This window comes from Elephas maximus, chromosome 11 (assembly GCF_024166365.1).
Source record: "Elephas maximus indicus isolate mEleMax1 chromosome 11, mEleMax1 primary haplotype, whole genome shotgun sequence".
NCBI classification, from domain to species: Eukaryota; Metazoa; Chordata; class Mammalia; order Proboscidea; family Elephantidae; genus Elephas; species Elephas maximus.
In genome coordinates, this window is record NC_064829.1 from 67595581 (window position 1) to 67613900 (window position 18320).

General features: G+C 45.1%; 1 protein-coding gene across 1 annotated transcript in view; it reads left to right on the forward strand.

The window, feature by feature from the left end:
- The window catches only part of LOC126086135 (O-acyltransferase like protein-like), a 50416-nt gene that overhangs the window by 31595 nt on the left and 501 nt on the right, over positions 1-18320 (forward strand). Inside the window, 6 exon segments of the mRNA XM_049902331.1 lie at positions 3371-3450; positions 10253-10366; positions 15444-15576; positions 16825-16888; positions 16891-17010; positions 18171-18313. Coding sequence (XP_049758288.1) covers positions 3371-3450; positions 10253-10366; positions 15444-15576; positions 16825-16888; positions 16891-17010; positions 18171-18313 — 654 coding nt within the window.

The window sequence follows — 18320 nt, forward strand, 5'->3', positions numbered from 1 at the left end:
TATGGTTCCTATCTAATATTTTGAGTTGCTGTTGTTACTCTGATCCCATATAGGTAGCTCTTAAAAGGGTACAATTCTCAAGGCAAACTTTTTTTACTAGTTAGGCTAAACTATTGGTTGGCTTTAAGAAGGCTTCAGGGATATTTGTGGTTTAAGTTTTAAAGATTCTCTCAGGGCAATAGTTTCAGGGGTTCATCCAGTTCCTTTGGTTCCAGAAAGAATGGAGTCCATGAGAATTTGAAATTCTGTTCTGCATGTCCCCACTTTTGATCAGAATTCTTCTACAGAACCTTTGATTAAAATGTTCAGTAATGGTAGCTGGGCACCATCCAGGTCTTCTGATCTTATGGCGAAGAAGGCAGTTGTTCATCTGGAGTAATTCTGATGCTGTAGGATGGTGGGTTGTGGGTGAGAAACCCAGCCTCTCGTGATGGAGTGGGTGTTACCATGCCAGTGTTTACCAGGGAAGTTGCTCTGAAAAGCAGAGGGTGCAGAGCACGGCAAATGAGGGGCGCCATCTTGGTGTATGTCCCAGAGGAGCTGACCCCTGCTCCATCACAGTTTCTGTTATTATCCTCACCGTCCCATGGGGAAAGACTTTTTTCACCTTGTACAGAGAGCCTATAATGGAATGGAGCATTGCATCCCACTCCAACACAGTGGATTCGACTTCATTTCAAGCCAGACCTTGATGGAGTAGGCTCAGAGGAATAGGCTCTGTATATGTTATGGCTTCCCCAAAGCCCCAATTTCCTCATAGTGAATTTGAAAGGGGAATGAAAGTGAAACAAAACCAGTTACCGTCAAGTCAGTTCTGACTCATGGTGACCCCATGTGTATCAGAGTAGAACTCTGCTCCATAGGGTTTTTATTTTTTGTCCATGATTTTTTTTTAATTGTGCTTTAGGCAAAAGTTTACAACTCAAGTTAATTTCTCATACAAAAAATTATGCACATATTGTTACGTGACCCTAGTTGGCCATCCCTGTAACATGACAGCACACTTTCCCTTTCCACCCCGCCTTTCCCATGTCCATTCAGTCAGCATCTATCCCTTTCTGCCTTAGCCCTCCTCCAGACAGGAACCGCTCATTTAGTCTCATGTGTCTACTTGAATTAAGAAGCACACTCTTCACAAGTATTATTTTATGTTTTATAGTCCAGTCTAATCTTTGTCTGAAGAGTTGGCTTCAGGAATGGTTTTAGTTCTGGGTTAACAGAGATTCCAGGGGCCATGTCTTTTGGGGTTCCTCTAGCCTCAGTCAGACCATTAAGTTTGGTCTTTTTACGTGAATTTGAGTTCTGTACCACACTTTTCTCCTGCTCTGTCAGGGACTCTCTGTTGTGTTCCCTGTCAGGGTGGTCGTTGGTGGTAGCCGGGCACCATCTAGTTCTTCTGGTCTCAGGCTGATGGAGTCTCTGGTTTCTGTGGACCTTTTGATTCTTGGGCTAACTTTTTCCTGGTGTGTTTGCTGTTCTTCATTCTCCTTTGCTCCAGGTGGGTTGGGACCAATTGATGCATCTTAGATGGCCACTTGCAAGCTTTTAAGACCCCAGACGCCACTCACCAAAGTGGGATGCAGAATATTTTCTTAACAAACTTTGTTATGCCAACTGACCTAGATGTCCCCTGAAAACATGGTCCCCAGACCCCCGCCCCTGCTATGCTGTCTCTGTAGGGTTTTTAATGCTGAGTTTTCAGAAGTAGATCTTTCTTCCGAGGTGCCTTTGGGTTGATACCAACTTTTCAGTTAGCAGCTGAGCACATTAGCTGTTTGAACCACCCAGGAACTCCCAAAGTGAAAATTCTGTAATTAAATCATGTTGCTGCTTCTGCATTGAAAGCCTTATGGAAAGGGAAGCAGAGAAGTGTGGTGGGTCCCTAATTATTGCCTAAAACCACTTGATCAACTGGACAGCCACCTTCTATTTCCAAATGCCCAGCAGCTTTCAAAGGACGTATATCACTGTCTAACTGCCTTCAGGTGGGGCTGGCCTTGTGGTCTGGGCTGTTTCCCAGAAGCAGATTGGCACCGTGCAGCCTGGGCTGTTTGTGGGCACCAGCGGTGAGAACAGCAGCCACCTCTTTGAGTTAAAGTCCACCTTAAAAAACAAAACAGAACCAGTTGCCCTTGAGTCAACTCTGACTGATGATGACCCTGACTCATGGCGCCCTCGTGTGTGTCTAAATCAAACTGTGATTTGTAGAGTTTGCAGTGGCTGATTTTCAGAAGTAGATTGCCAGACCTTTCTTCTGAAGTACCTCTGGGTAGACTCGAACTGCCAACCTTTTGGTTACCAACCAGGCGCTTAACCATTTTCACTACCCAGGGACTGCAAAGCCCACCTTAGGGCCTTGAAAGCAGAAGCTTCCGGGCTATTGAGCAGTGAGCATTCTCCCCACCATGAGACTTTCTTCTCAACTGTGAACAAAGCTGTGCCCACTGTTGATAAGTCTGGTCTCCCTTGGATGGAGTGTGGGGGAGACTCCATGGTGCCTTTCATCTCTGACACAATGGAGTGAGTTGCCCTAGCATTGCCCTCACATTGAAGAAAAATTACAGGTAACTGGCTCATTGAACACAAACATGGACAGCCCTTGGAATGACATGGCTCTGTCAGCTGTGTATGGGAACTTGGGGTGTTCACACAGAAGCTGGTCTGGAGCCAGGCCTTGGTTCTAGATGCACATAATGTCTACTTGGAGTCGTGGGAGGGCAGGCAAGGCCAGGAAAAGAGAACAGCCTTGACCCCTCGGATTCCCAACTGCACCCAATGGTACTAATCCCTTACATTCGTATAATTCGATATCATTTACTTCCTACACCTATCCTAGGAGATTAGCAATCATTTTAAAACAATTTTTGGTGGTAAAATACACATGACATAAATTTACTGTTCTCAGTGTACAATTCAGTGGCATTAAGTACATTCGCAATGTTGTGTAGCCGTCACCACTCTCTAGTTCCCGAACATTCTCATCATCCCAAAGAGAAACTCTGTTCCCATTAAACAATCTCTCTCCATCTCCCTCCCCTCCCCCACCCCATGCCTCTGGTACCCACTATTCTACTTTATGTATCTAGCTATCAACATTTTCTGTTTTTTTAAGCTGCCGTCCTCTCACACTGGAGTCTGAACCTTCATTTTGTAAAATGACAGCAATAGTACCCATCACCCAGGCTGGTTATAAGGAATGGATAAGATAAGGTGTGTAAAATATCTGGTCGTAAGGTCCTCAAATTTCCTGTCTTCCTGCTGAAATACACCCCACCCGTCTACTGAATTCTTCCTCCTGGTCAAAGAAGGGAAGGCAGTGGTGCAGGCATGGTACATGAAGGAAAAAAGTAACCTCCTTTTCTCTTTTCAGTGCAATGGCTGGACGTGGTACCTTGCCAGGGACTTCCAGCTCCACCTCTTAACACCGGTGATGATCATCAACCACAGAAAGTGAGACTAATGGGGGCGAGCTTTTCTTCCCACGTGGCCTATGCCAGAAAACTCTTAGAAAGGGTTCCAGTTCTGCGCAAGCTCCCTTTAAAAATTAGGAAACTAACTTTCCAGAAAAGTCCACTCTGAGTCCTCCACTGTTTACCTTCTTCCGCATGTTCTCTCCATCTTGGTCGTACACAATATGCATTTTTGCAGAGTAATCATCAGTGTGTTTATATTATCTAGTGCTCACCTTTTTCCATTTAATGGTTCTGATAAACATTTCCACATATTGATATACCCTGCATACTTGACAGTTTCAGGATTGATATACCATTTTTATGATTGGGCATCCAGATTGTTTCCAATTTTTCATGATTACAAATGGCCCCATGATGAATGTCTTTGGACACACTGCTTTTCTTTTCATTATTTCCTTGGGGGCGTATTTCCAAGTGGAATGACTAGGACAAAGGGTAGGAACAATTTTGTGGTGCTTGTTAACACTGTGTGATTGTGCTTTGGAAAGAATGAAGTAATTTACAGTGCTCCCAGCTATAAATCAGTGTACCTATTTTCCCACATGGGATATTTATCACTTTAATTTTTGTTAGTTTTAGCAAAGCTTTAAGGCTTTAATAATTCATGAAGGGACATACAGTCTGTGGATTGCCCATGCCATATTTACAAGACTACTTCTTCTTTTTTAAATCCATGTTCAGTTTAAGAAACAATGGACGATACTGGGGGGAGGGGAGGGAGGGGAAAGCAATCACCGTAGTCCTGTCTCATCTCTGAAGGAGAGGTGAAATCACTGTTAATATTTTGGCCCTTGCTCTTCAGATCTCTTTTCTGCACGTTTTTAAATACATGAAAACATTCTATATACATCCTTTAGTATTAAAAAAATTATGACATAAATATTTCCCTATATATATTTTGTAATAAACCTAATGTCTGTATAACATGCATCCCATGAACGATCTATAATTTACTTTCACTTTCCTCTCTTGTAAAATACTTAGATTATTTCCCATTTTATGCTTTTATAAAATAATGGTCTGATAAATATTTTCATGGTAACCATCCATCAATTCATATTTTTTTAAAAATACTTATCCGTAAGAGGAAGTACTAGGTCAAATGGTATGGATGTCTCTTAGGCTTTTGAAACATAATGACAAATTGCTTTCCTTTAAGGTTGTACCAATATTCAATCCTTCTAGCCATCTAATTACACCATTGCCAATATAGAATATTAATAACAGAAATAAACTTTGTTATTTTGATATGTAAAAAAAAACACACATACAAAAAAACAGACCAGAACTATGGTTTTAATTACAAGTCTTTGATTACTGGGGGTAGAGCTACGTTGCAGCTATGTGTTCACCAGCTCTGGCTTTGCTTTTGTGGTTACCTGTTTGTGTCCTTTGCAAGGTAGGTGTTCCACTCTCAGGATTACCTGAGGTTTTGCCCACTTCGGCCACAGCCATGCAAGTCATTGAGCATCTTAGGCAAGTGAAATGTATCCTATTTTTAATTTAATCTAGATTGAACACTTAAAAAAAAAAAAAAGGCGTTATCTGCTTTTTTATACCCATATCTTAAACACACAAAGCTTTCTAAATTCAAATGTATAAGATTTTTTTAACTGACCATTAAAAAAAGAATTGTTCCTTGGTTTTCCCTCCATTCAGCATATTGTTGCTGTTGTTAGCTGCCTTGAGTCTCCCCAACTCATGGTGACCCCGCAATCATGAAACTAAATGCTGCCTGGTCCTGTATTATCGCCATGATCAGTTACAGATGAAACCACTGTGATCCATACGGTTTTCGTTGGCTGATTTTTGGAAGTAGGTGGCCAGGCCTTTCTTCCTTAGCCTGTTCATCATCATAGCAACACACAAGGCTCTGCTGACAGACAGATGGCTGAGCACGAGGTGCATTAGCCAGGAATCGAATCTGTGTCTCCCACATGGAAGGCAAGAATTTTACCATTGAACCACCACTATCCTTCCCCCCCCCACCACCCCCACTTAACCATAGAAACCAATTGCCATCGATTCAATTTTGAGTCATGGTGACCCCATGTGTGTCAGAATACAGCTGTGCTCCACAGGGTTTTCAATGGCTGATTTTTCAGAAGTAGATCACCAGGTCTTCCAAGATGCCTCTGGGTGGACTTCAACCTCCAACATTTCTGTTAGCAGCTGAGTACGTTGACTGCTTGTACCACCCAGGGACTCCTCCATTAAGCATAGAGGTGGTTTACTGGTATGCTAAAGTCTGAGTCAGAAGACATGGCTTCCAACCATAACCGGTAAATTACTACCTATGGGACTCAGGTGATAACACTTCACATCAATGTTGGAGGGAAAAATGAGATCATAAGTATGTGTCTTAGTTATCTAGTGCTATTGTAACAGAAATACTGCGAACAAATGACTTTAGCAAATAGAATTTTATTTTCTTACAATTTAGGAGGTTAAAGCCCAAATTCAGAGTGCCGGCTCTAGGGGAAAGCTTTCTCTCTGTTGGCTCTGCAGGAAGGTCCTTGTCTCTTCTGAGATTCTGCTCCTGGATGACCTTCATGTGGCTTAGCATCTCTCTTCTCCCATCTCTGCTCTGCTCGCTTGTTTAATTTCTTTTATCTCTCAAAAGAGATTGACACAGGATACACCCTACACTAATCCTGCCTCATTAACATAGCAAAGACAACCCATTCCCAAATGGGATTATAACTACAAGCATAGAGGTTAGGATTTATGACACATATTTTGGGGGGACATAATTCAATCCATCAGACTTTGGGAACTAGCCTCATGCTTGTTTGTCAGTAACTGTGTAACCCACCTGTCAACTCAGTTATCATCTCCTTGAGATCAGATGTAATTGCCATGGTATAAAGAAAGAAACCCTGCCCTGTCCTGTGCCATCCTCACCATCTTTGTTATTTGCCACTGTGTCAGTCCACCTCATTGAGGGTCTTCCTCTCTTTACTTTACCAAGTATGATGTTCTTTGCCAGAGACTGATCCCTCCTGATAATATGTCCAAAGTATGTGACATGAAGTCTCGCCATTCTAGCTTCTAGGGAACATTCTGGCTGCACTTCTTGCAAGACAGATTTGTTCGTTCTTCTGGCAGTCCATGGTATATTCAATATTCTTTGCCAATGCCATAATTCAAAGCATTAGTTTTTCAGTCTTCCTTATCCATTGTCTAGCTTTTGAAAGCTTATGAGGCAACTGAAAATACCATGCCTTGGGCCAAATCAGCTTAGTACTCAAAGTGACATCTAGAAATTATAAAATCTGATCATTCTAGCTCTATTTATTTTGGGAATCAAGTTTTTTTTTAAAAGCCTTTGCACACCCTTTGTGCACCTTTTTGTTGAAAGACCTACCCCCTTTATAGCTATGTTATATGTACCCCTGTCTCCCCTCCCATCACTCAACCCAGGATGAGACCACTGAGAGTAGCTGGAATCTGTGTGACTCCTCCTCCGCTCACCCCAGCGGGGAATCAGGAGAGGAGGATGAGGGTAAATGCAGGCACCTTTGGGAGAGTGGGCTGGACCTTGAGCACCCCTGGGTCTCTGATCCTCCCGCTGCCTGGCACGGGGCTCTCTGAGCAAGAGCTGAGAGCTGCTGGAGCCCCAGACTCACTTGGGGTTGGTGCTGCCTCCCTCCCTTGGGTGCAGTAAAACACTAAGGGCTCCCAGGGTAGAGGAGCAGCTGGGCTGCAGAGCTGTGAAGAGGCCTCAGCTCTGGGATGGGTGGCTGGAGGGGAGCTTGGAAACTGGCACGTGCTGGCAGGTGCAGAGGGACAGCTGGGCAGCGCCCACAGGCCCTGTGGTCCTGGCAGAGCAGAAAGGGAAGGTCCCTGCAGGCTCCTAGAGGTGGGATGTGGAGTGCGGTCTTCTGACTGCTGGTTCAGGTACCAGCAAAGGAAGGGAGAGAGGAATCTGTGGGGAGCCTGGCTGGGACTCAGGGATGAGAGGGGCCTTCAAGGCACGCAGGGTCTTCTTAGACCAGAGGCAGATACTCTCTGCTGCCCCTTTCTTCTTTTGGGCTATGGCTCTTGAATAGGCCTTTTTTAGAGACATTCTCTCTCTCTTTTTTTTTTTTTTTTTGGTAAATATATATGTAACAAAACATTTGCCATTTTAACATTTTTTACATGTACAATTCAGTGGCACAGACACTTTCTTAAAATTTTTAATTTTTTTTTATTGTGCTTTAAGTGACAACTTAGAAATCAAGTCAGTCTCTCATATAAAAACTTATACACACCTTGCTATGTACTCCTAGCTGCTCTCCCCCTAGTGAGACAGCACACTCCTCCTCTCCTCCTTGTATTCCCTGTGTCCATTCAGCCAGCTCCTGTCCCCCTCTGCCTTGTCATCTCTCCTCCAGATAGGAGCTGCCCACTTAGTATCATGTGTCTACGTGAGCCAAGAAACTCCCTCCTTACCAGTATCATTTTGTGTCTTATAGTCCAGTCCAATCCTTGAGAGGGACACTTTTAAAAAAAAATTTTTTTTATTTTTCTGATTGTCGTTGTTGAGAAATACACAGCAAAATATATACCAACAGTTTCTACACGTACAATTCAGTGGCATTGATTACATTCTTCAAGTCATGCAACCATTCTTAGCCTCCTTTTCTGAGTTGTTCCTTCTCCGTTAATGTAAACTCACTGCCCCCTAAGGTTCCTCTCTAATCTTTTGAGTTGTTGTTGTTAACGTGATCCCATATAGACAGATCTTAAAAGTGCACAATGCCCAATGCAGACATTTTTTTACCAGTTAAGCTAAGCTATTGTTTGGTTTTCAGAAGACTTCAGGGGGTATTTTTAGTTTAAGGTTTAAAGATTATCTTAGGGCAGTAGTTTCGGGGGATCATGCATCCTCCATGGCTCCAAAAAATCTGGATTCCAAGACAAAACCTCTTGAGAGAGTGAGGGTGGTGGTCAGTGTTTGACCACCACCCTTGTCCTGGGGAGCAGCTCCCCAAAAGAGCCAGGTGGTTCAACCGATAGCCTGAGTTGGCCAAGAGAATGTCTTTGCATCAGGCAACCATGCTATGGCAAAAGGTCCTGGTGAGCAGCTCTGGGGCTCAGTGGGTCCCAGGAGGGGTCCTGCTTTACATCCAGGTCTCCATGTCCTGCTGTGTCTGTATCCAGGTCAGGATGCTTTAGTAGGTTGGTTGTAGCAGAGACTCACCAAGTGGAGACTTGTCTGACTCCTGAAAGCAGGTGCCAGGAATGGGGCTCAAGTCCCCTGGGGATTGCACAAATATTTACTTGGCAGATGTGGTTTTCATTGGGTAAACCACCCACTTGGGACAAAGAGTTCTTGATGCCTTCTGCTCTAGATCTGGCTGGGAACCTACTGGAGCACCCCTGGGACTGAGGAGCCCCTGGCCTCAATGCCAGCATCTTCCCTAGAGGCTGTCATGGAAGAGTTTTCAGTCCCTTGGCTGAAAGCCAGAACTCTCCACGCTTGTGCCTATTCAATGACACTTAGCTTTGAAATGGAGGGAGGTAGTAATAGGCAGGACTTGTTTCCTTCAAGAGTCCCTGTGTGGTGCAAATGGTTAACGTACTCGGCTGCTAACCCAAAACTTGGAGGTTTAAGCCCACCCAGTGGCACCTGGGAAGAAAGGCCTGGGGATCTACTTCTGAAAACTCAGCTGTTGAAAACCCTACGGAACGCAGTTCTATTCTGACACACATTGGTTTGCCATAAGTTGGAATCAACTTGGCAGGCAACCAGTATTCCCTGATGCACCTCCCTCCGTGTTGCACTGCTCCATCCCTGTTTCCTGCGTCTGCTGTGAACCACCTCCACCGAAACATTTGTCTCAGGCTCTGCTTCCCGGCACCCCCAGACTAAAAGTGAGTAAGCAGGCTTTCTACCACCGCTGTGGGAATGAGAAAGGGAAGGAACTCCTGGATCCTGCCTTGTCCTCCTTCCTTATGCCTGGAGTGGGTGCTCATGTCCACCTGTGTCCCACCCTGCCTCTGACAGTTCACTTCTCTCCTAAATCAACCACTACTTATGTCCAAACAGTGCTTTGTAGGTGACAAAGGACATTGCCAAGCATGATCTCCTTTTGAGCTACACAGTCTGCTTCAGCATGAAGCAGGCAAGGACGTCATTCCTATCCCTTCTGACTGATAAGGAAACTCAAGTTAAAGGCCCTGCTCAGGGTCACAGGTGTAAATAATTAAGACTAAATGTTAACTCAAGGAGTCCTCGTGACACAATGGTTAAGCGCTCAGCTGCTAACCCAAAGGTTGGCGGCTCAAACTTACCAGTGGCTCCATGGGCGAAAAGACCTGGCAACCTGCTCCCATAAAGATTACAGCCTTGGAAAAAATATTAGGCCGTTCTACTCTGTCCTATAGGGTCGTTACAAGCCAGAATCAACTGGAAGGCACACAACAACAACAAATGCTAACTGAGGTACTTCAGCCCAAGCCCAACCCTCTCCCCACTCTGCAACAGCTGCCCCCCCCACATTAAAAACAAAACAAAACAAAAAAACACCCCAGTTGTTGTGGAGTTGATCGAACTCATGATGACCCCATGTGTGTCAGAGTAGAACTGTGCTCCAGGGTTTTCAACAGCTAATTTTTCAGAAGTAGATCGCCAGGCGTTTCTTCCAAGGCACCTCTGGGTGGACTTAAACGCCCAACCTTTCAATTAGCAGCTGAGCATGTCACTGTTTCAAACCGTTCGTGTTCACGAATTTTGTGGTGAAGGAAACTGAAGATCCCCACCCCTCTTTGTCAGTGTCTTTTCTTTGCAGAAGTAAACTCGTCCTCATCCTCTTCGGGGTCACGCTGTTCTTGGCGTCTTTCACTGCCACTGCTCTGCTTACACTGGCTTAAAAACTTCTGGTCGCAGCTCCATCAGACGCAAGGTAACCACGGTCCCCCAGCCTCTGCTCTCTGTCCCTGGCCTGCCCTCACAATGGCTAGGACCGCCCCCCCTTCCCCGCCCCGAGGGCTGCTGAGTGCTGCGCTGTTTGCTCGTGCGCATCGGCTGCGAGAAAATCCCGGTGGGGGATTTTTCAGCCTGGATGGGAAAGTTTACTTGTTTTTGTTTACAAACGTCTGAATCTTCTTTCAGCTTGCACTGGTATCCTCTCTGAGTGCACAAGGAACTCACGTTGCCGGTAGAAAGGCTTCTGAGAGGAAAGGAGCGCCCCCACGTGGCTGTAGTAGGTTTCTCCTCCAGTGGGGAGACTGCTGGGAAGCACTGAAACCGAAGTCGGGGTTACTTCTTCAAGGTCGCACAGCTACGAAGTGGCATAGGTGTGATTTGAACTTAGGAGTTTACCCACAGTGCTACTTTGCTTTCCCACTGAGGAAGGTTTAACATTCTTCCTTATAACCACTGTGTGTATTCAGAGGCAAAACTGATATGATTCCCTGCTAACCTGTTCTCAGTCCTGCAGTCAGAGTGATAGAAGTGAAACGCAGATCATGTCGGGCATCTGGTCAACCGCCTCCAGTGGCTGCCCATTGCTTTCGAAATGCAATCCCCGTCTGACTTCATCTAGCACTCTCTTACTTGCTTGCTTGGGTTCAGCCACTCCGGTCTCCTTACATCCACACACTAAGTATGTTCCCCACCTCAGGGCCTTTGCACTTGCTGTTCCCTCAGCCTGGAATGGCTTTCCTTCAGAATCTACGATCTTGGCAGGGCTTGCTTCTCCGAGTCCTCCAGGTATCTGTTCAAACGTCATCTTCCCAAAGCAACGTTCTCTGACCTCTCCATAAAAAGTAGTCCGCCTCCCCTCAGATTCTCTCTTGTCCTTACTCTGCTTTATTTTTCCTCTTAGTCCTATGCCAATGGGCACACTACACGCTTTTTTGTTTGGTAGTTAATGTTTGTCTTCTTCAACCAGGAGGTCAGGACCGTGAGTGTAAGCACTTTGTCCATTTTATTCTCTGCGGTATTCCAAGGGCTCAGAACAGTTCCTGGTGTATAAGCGCTCAGTAGTTGTGAGGGGGTAGAAGGAACGAATGACTCCATCCCAAGCTCCCTGACCAAGAGAGCATCATGCCCTGCCCATCTTGTCACCTGCTTTTGGGACATACCCAGATGACACAGGAGGAGGATCCCTCTTGTCTGTCTAGCCCAGTGGTTCCCACAGTAGAGTCACCTGAAAGCTTCCAACCCACCTATGCTTCTGACCCACCTCAGACCAACTGAATCAGGCTCTCTGGGGCTGTAGCACACGCTACTGAATTTTGTCAAAGCCCCCAGGTGTTCTAATGTGCAGCCAGGGCCGAGGAACCGCCATCTAGGCCCCAGGAACTCTTCCCTCCTCATATCTCCACATGGGCAACTAGGGAACTGAGAGCTAAGAGTACTTTCAACTTCAGTGAAGAACAGTATTGATTTAACTGAGCAGAGGTTCTCAGTCTAGGCTGCCATTTGGAATCCCTGGGGAACTTTACAAGTCCTAATTTCTGGGTCCTACTCTGGGAAATTATGACTTAATTGACCTGGGTATAACCTGGGCATCTCCTGCCAAGGATACTCTTTAGGCAGATGCCCTCAAACTGGACTGGGCATCAGGATCCCCTGGAGGGCATATTAAAAAAAGATCACTGGAGTGGCCATCCAAAGCACAACAATTGGCCTCTATTCACCTGAAGCAGCAGAGGAAGAAGGAGGGGCAGGAATCGGAGGAGGAACTAGGATGCGTGTCTAATTGCCTCCATGAACAACCGCCTCCTTTGCCATGACACCAGAACTGGATGGTGCCTGGCTACCATTACTGAGCATTTTGATCAAAGAGTCTATAGAAGAACCCTGATTAAAAGGGGGGGGGGGATTGACATTACTGGCATGAATAAAAAAACAGAAAATATCAAATGTTGGAGAGGCTGCAGGGAGATTGGAACTCTTATGCATTGCTGGTGGGAATGCAAAATGGTACAACCATTTTGGAAAACGATATGGTGCTTCCTTAGAAAGCTAGAAATAGAAATACCATATGATCCAGCAATTCCACTTCTAGGAATATATCCTAGAGAAATAAGAACTGTCACACGAATAGATATATGCACACCCATGTCATTGCAGCATTGGTCATAATACCAAAAAAATGGAAACAACCTAGATGCCCATCAACAGATGAATGGATAAATGAACTATGGCACATACGCACGATGGAGTACTACACAACAACAAAGAACAACGATGAATCTGCGAAGCATCTTACAGCATGGATGAATCTGGAAGGCATCACGTTGAGTGAAATAAGTCAATCACAAAAGGACAAATATTGTATGAGGCCACTACTATAAAAACTTGTGAAAAGGTTTACATACAAGAAGAAACAATCTTTGATGGTTATGAGGGAGGGGAAAGGGGGATGGAAAAACACTAAATAGATAATAGGTAAGTGGTAACTTTGGTGAAGGTTAAGACAGTACCCAGCACAACTTGTAGAAGGCAAGGTCATGGAAGCTCCGTAGACACATCCAAATTCCCTGAGGGACCAAATTACTGGGCTGAGGTCTGTGGGGACCATCGTCTTGGGGAATATCTAGCTCAATTTGCATAACATAGTTTATAAAGAAAATGTTCTATATTCTACTCTGGTGCATAGCATCTGGGGTTTTAAATGCTTGTGAGCAGCCATCTAAGATACTCCTCCCGTATCACCCCATCTGGAGCAAGGGAGAATGAAGAAAACCGAAGACACAAGGAAAAGATTAGTCCAAAGGACTACTGGACCACTCCTACCACAGCCTCCACTAGACTGTGTCCAGCACAACTAGATGGTGCTCAGCTACCACCACTGATGGCTCGAACAGGGATCCCAATAGAGGGTCCAGGACAGAGCCAGAGAAAAATGTAGAACAAAATTCTAACTCAAAAAAAAAAAAAACACACTTACTGGTCTGACAGAGACTGGAGAAACCCTAAGAGTATGGCCCCAGACCTCGTTTTAGCTCAGTTATGTAGTCGCTCCTGAAGTTCACCCTTCAGCCAAAGATTAGACAGGCCCATAAAACAAAATGAGACTAAATGGGCAAACTAGCCCCGGGGCAAGAACTAGAAGACAAGAGGGTACAGGAAAGCTGGTAATAGGAACCCAGAGTTGAGAAGGGAGAGTGTTGACATGTTATAGGATTGGTAACCAGTATCACAAAACAGTAGGTGTACTAATTGTTTAATGAGGAGCTAGTTTTTCCTGTAAACCTTCATCTAAAGTACAATAAAAAAGGGGTAATGTGGAACAGAATTTCAAATTCTCATGGAATCTGGAATTTCTGGAGCCATTGAGGCTGGATGACCGCCCCCTTGAAACTATTGCCCTGAGGAAATCTTTAAACCTTAAACTGAAACTATCCCCTGAAGTCATCTTTAAACCAAATAGTTTAGCTTAATTAGCCTTGAGCATTGCGCTCTTTTAAAGAATTATCTATATGTGATCAAATTGACAAGGAGTCCTGGTGGTACAGTGTTTAATGCACTCAACTGCTAACTGAAAGGTCAATAGTTCAAACCCATCAGCCGCTCCATAGGAGAAAGATGTGCAGCTTGCTTCTGTAAAGATTTACACCCTTGGAAATCCTATGGGGCAATTCTACTCTGTCCTATAGGGTCAGTATAGGGTCGCTATGAGTCAGAATCAACGCAATGGCAATGGGTTTGGTTTCAGGTTTGGATCAAACTGACAACAGCCACTCGAAAGATTAGAGGAGAGGCTTAGGGTACAGTGCATTCATATTAATGATGGTGAAGTAATTTGAAAAAGGATTTTGAGAAATACTGCAAAACTTGAAGAATGTAACCAATGTCACTGAACTGTACATGTAGAAATTGTTGAATTGGTGTATGTTTTGTTGTGTATATTTTCACACACACACACAGCTCACTGGGCCTTACCCCCAGAGTATTCGGTTTAGGAGGTCTGAGCTGGGGCCCACGCATTTGCATTTCTAACAAGTCTGCAGGTGATGCTGTTGCTGCTGGTCAGAGCCACACTTGAACACCCCTGCTGTAAAGAGCACTCTTCAGTATTGTGATGGTTAAAAGTTGTGTATCAGCTTGGTTGGGCCATGATCCTCAGTGGTTTGGCAGTTACGATGTAATTTGGCAGCATTTTAATGATGACATCACCTCCACGATGAGATCCGATGTAATGTGATCACCTCCATGATGAGATCTGCTGTGTGCAGCCAATCAGTTGAAAAGAAGTTTCCTTAGGGTTATGGTCTCCAGCCAGTACAGGTGGATTTTCCAGCAAGGCTCACTGGGTTTTGCTCGCTCTGGATCCTGTTCTTCTGACCTCCAATTCTTGGGACTTGAACTTGCGACTTACTCGCCGTCTTACCTGCCAATCTTGGGATTCGTCAGCCTCCACAGCCTGTCAGCCAGAGTCCTGTTATCTGACCTTCCAATCTTGGTTCTCCCGCCCCTGTGGCTAAGTAAGTCAGGAGAAGCCTCCAGCCTCATTCATGAACTTGGGACTTTCCAGCCTCTACAACCACGTGAGCCGTTTCCTTTATATAAATCTCTCTCTCTCTCTATTTACGTGCCGTACTGGTTTTGCTTCTCTAGAGAACCCAGCCTAAGCAGATATCCTCCCAGGGGCCTGGCTGCCCCTTTCAGAATGACCGTTCTCTCTCAGGACAGTCTCCATCCTTGGGGTTTTGAGAACACCACATTTAAAGAGCTACCCTGACATACCAGCCACCAGAAACAGCTATTTAAAATGAGCACAGTCACCCAGTTTTCTTAGGATCAGGGTGGAGGGACTTAAGGTAACTTGGAATTTTACCAAGTCTGGCATACGGCAGGACCAAAGACAATGTGAAGTCCATGTCTGTGGGTCATGACTGAGGACATGAGCAAATGGGCCTCAGATTTTCCTTTGGATTTGCTGATTGTTCCAATGTACATTTCACAGATTCCCTTTTCTGTGTCCAGAGCAAACACAACCTTTTGTATTTTCCCTTGTGTTTCTTCAGTGAAAATGTGACCACGTTGTATTTCTTGGAGTACTACACCAAGCCCTACTGCCAATATGGGCCATTCCTTGTGGGCCTTCTTTTGAGCATTTTCATGTACCAAAATCAGCAGGCAAACATTCTCAAAACCAAAGTACGGCTTCCCACGGTGCCCTGTAAGGGTCTGGGTCTGGCGTGACAGGTGTGGCCCATCTGGCTGGGATCCCCCAAAGCCATGGGCAAGAGGAGTCAGACTGCATTGTGTTATTGATGTCTCTTGGTGCTAAAGAATAAGAGAGGCTCTTCCTTCCTGCCAGGGCCTGATTCTCCGCTTTCTTCTTTGAGCTTCCCTTACAGAGCTCTAGATCTAGAACCCAGTGGGGCTTCACCTGTTGGGCTCTTCTCTGAGCTGAAAACGTCTCCATCCTCCCATTTTCTTATTTCCCCAGTGACTCATGCGTAGCCCAGGGAAGGAAGGTGGGTGACAGGTTTTCACATTTCTGGTGGGGGAAGAACCAATCAGGAAGCCTTATTCCCTTAAGAGATGGAATGAGGAGATTAGGAGTGGTAAGAGCGGGTAAGAGAATTCTCTCACTTTTTTTTTAGCTTTTCATTTTGAAATGATTATAGGTTCACAGGAAGTTGTGAAAATAGTACACAGAGGTTCCATGAACCCTTCACCCAATTTCCCCCACTGGTAACCTCTTACATAGGATGGTACATGATCACAGCCAGGAAACTGACATCAGTCCAATCCATCAACCTTTGGTCCACCAGTTTTACATGCCCTCATTGTGTGTGCAAGAAGTCCCTGGGTAGTGTAAATGGTTACGCGCTGGACTACTTAACCAAAAGTTTGGTGGTTTAAACTCACCCAGAGGCACTTTGGAGGTAAGACCTGGCGATCTGCTTCCTTGAAAACCCTATGGAGCAGTTCTATTTGGCACACACAGGGTCGCTATGAGTTGGAATCGACTTGATGGCAACTAACAACAATAACAACATTGTGTGGGTGTGTAGTTCTGTGCAATTTTATCACATGTGTAGATTTGTATAACCTCCACCAAAATCAAGGTACAGAACTGCTCCTTCACCACAAAGATCTGCCAGGTGCTATCCTGCACCTAACAACAACAGCGATCCATTTATAGTCACACACCTCCCATTCTCCCCAACTCTGTCCCATCCCTAAATCCTGGTAACTGTGAATATGAACTTTCTATTTTAGTCAAATGTGGGCAGTGAGTGAGGATTACAAATAGAAACCTGAAGTGACAGTAGTAACACACAGAAAAGTTTGTGCCAAAAAACCAAACCAAAGCTGTTGCCATTGTTTGTGCAGAAGGGAGTAAATACACAAGGGTTAAAATAGTCAGCAAACCTACTTATCCTTTCCCTGCAGGTGCAGGCTCTGCTGGGGTGGATTTGTGCCCTGTCAGCTCTCTTCGCAGTGGTTGCTCTGGCCTGCATGTAGATGACTCCTCTGACACGACTTCAGCAGCCACCGCTGTCTACCAGACGCTGCACCGGACCGTATGGGTGGCAGCCGTGGGCTGGGTCGTCTTAGCATGTCAGGAGGGATATGGAGGTATGGTGTGGCCATTGTGCTTGAACATGGTTTCTTTAAAAGTGATAAATGTAAAAACACGAAGCGTGTCCAGAGGGGCATTGTGTTGCTGAAGTGGTTGGTGAATGATGATATCCGCTCAAAACAGCAATTTGTTTATATCCTTGGGATAAACGCCCTACTTATCTGTTTTAGATTTTTACACTGGTATACATTTAAAAATGCAGGTTCTGGAAAAGTTGCATACTCTCATTAAGCTAGTTTAGAAGTTGGAAGAGAACTCAGGCAGGGTAATGTAGTGAGAAAAAAACCCTGATGTGGGGAGGGAGGCACAAGAGTTTGGTCACAACCACCCTGGGCCTCAGTTTCCTCACCTGAAAGTATTAGACTAAATAGTCGCTAAAATTCCTTGCAGCCCTTTGATAGTTGAAAAACTGTTCAGCCCAGCTTTCAATGCGCAGAGTCAAGCAGAAAATGCGTTTCAATGGAAAAAAAGGAATCTCCAGGTCGTTGTTAGCTGCTGTCGAGTTGGCTCCAACCCATGGTGACCTTACGTAGAACAGAACAAAATGTTGCCCAGTCCTGTACCATCTTCATGGTTGGTATGTTTGAGTCCATTGTTGGGGCTATCGTGACAATCCTTCTCATTGAGGGTCTCCCTTGTTTTCACTGACCTATTGAGGGTCTCCCTTGTTTTCACTGACCCTCTACTTGAGCAACCATGGTGTCCTTTGTAGTGATTGGTCTTTCCTGTGACATGTCCAAAGTAAGCGAGCTGACATCTCATCATCGTCTCTTCTAAGGGGCATCCTTTTCCTACTATGAGCAGAGTTTTTTGTTATGTTCTTTTAAAAATTGTAATGAATACAGACCTTCTTAGGAAAATTTCACAGACTTAGGTGCAGAACGAGTAAGCACGGTATGCATCAGCTCGCAGTAAGCCAGGTAGGCGTGGACTTGTGTTTACTCATTAATCTTACTTGTGTTTCCTTATACATCAGGTGTGGTTAAAAACAGGTGAAATTGTTCACTGCAGGTTAAGAACAAGTAAGCCCGTGCATACCTTGCTTATTGGGTAATCTGGCCCTGTGAAGAACCCAAAGGGGTCAGTGAAGACACCAGTGTCTTCTCAAACCCAGAGAGCGTTTATGACGTCATGAACCAGCGTCTCTTTCCTCTAGGTCTGGTGAACCGGGTGCTCTCTTGGGATGTGTGGACTTTTCTGGCTGGCATTAGTTATGCTTGCTACCTGGTACATCCTATCCTGATCCTCCTCTACAATGGACTTCAGGAAACACTTATTCGCTTCATGGACACCAACGTGGTGAGCG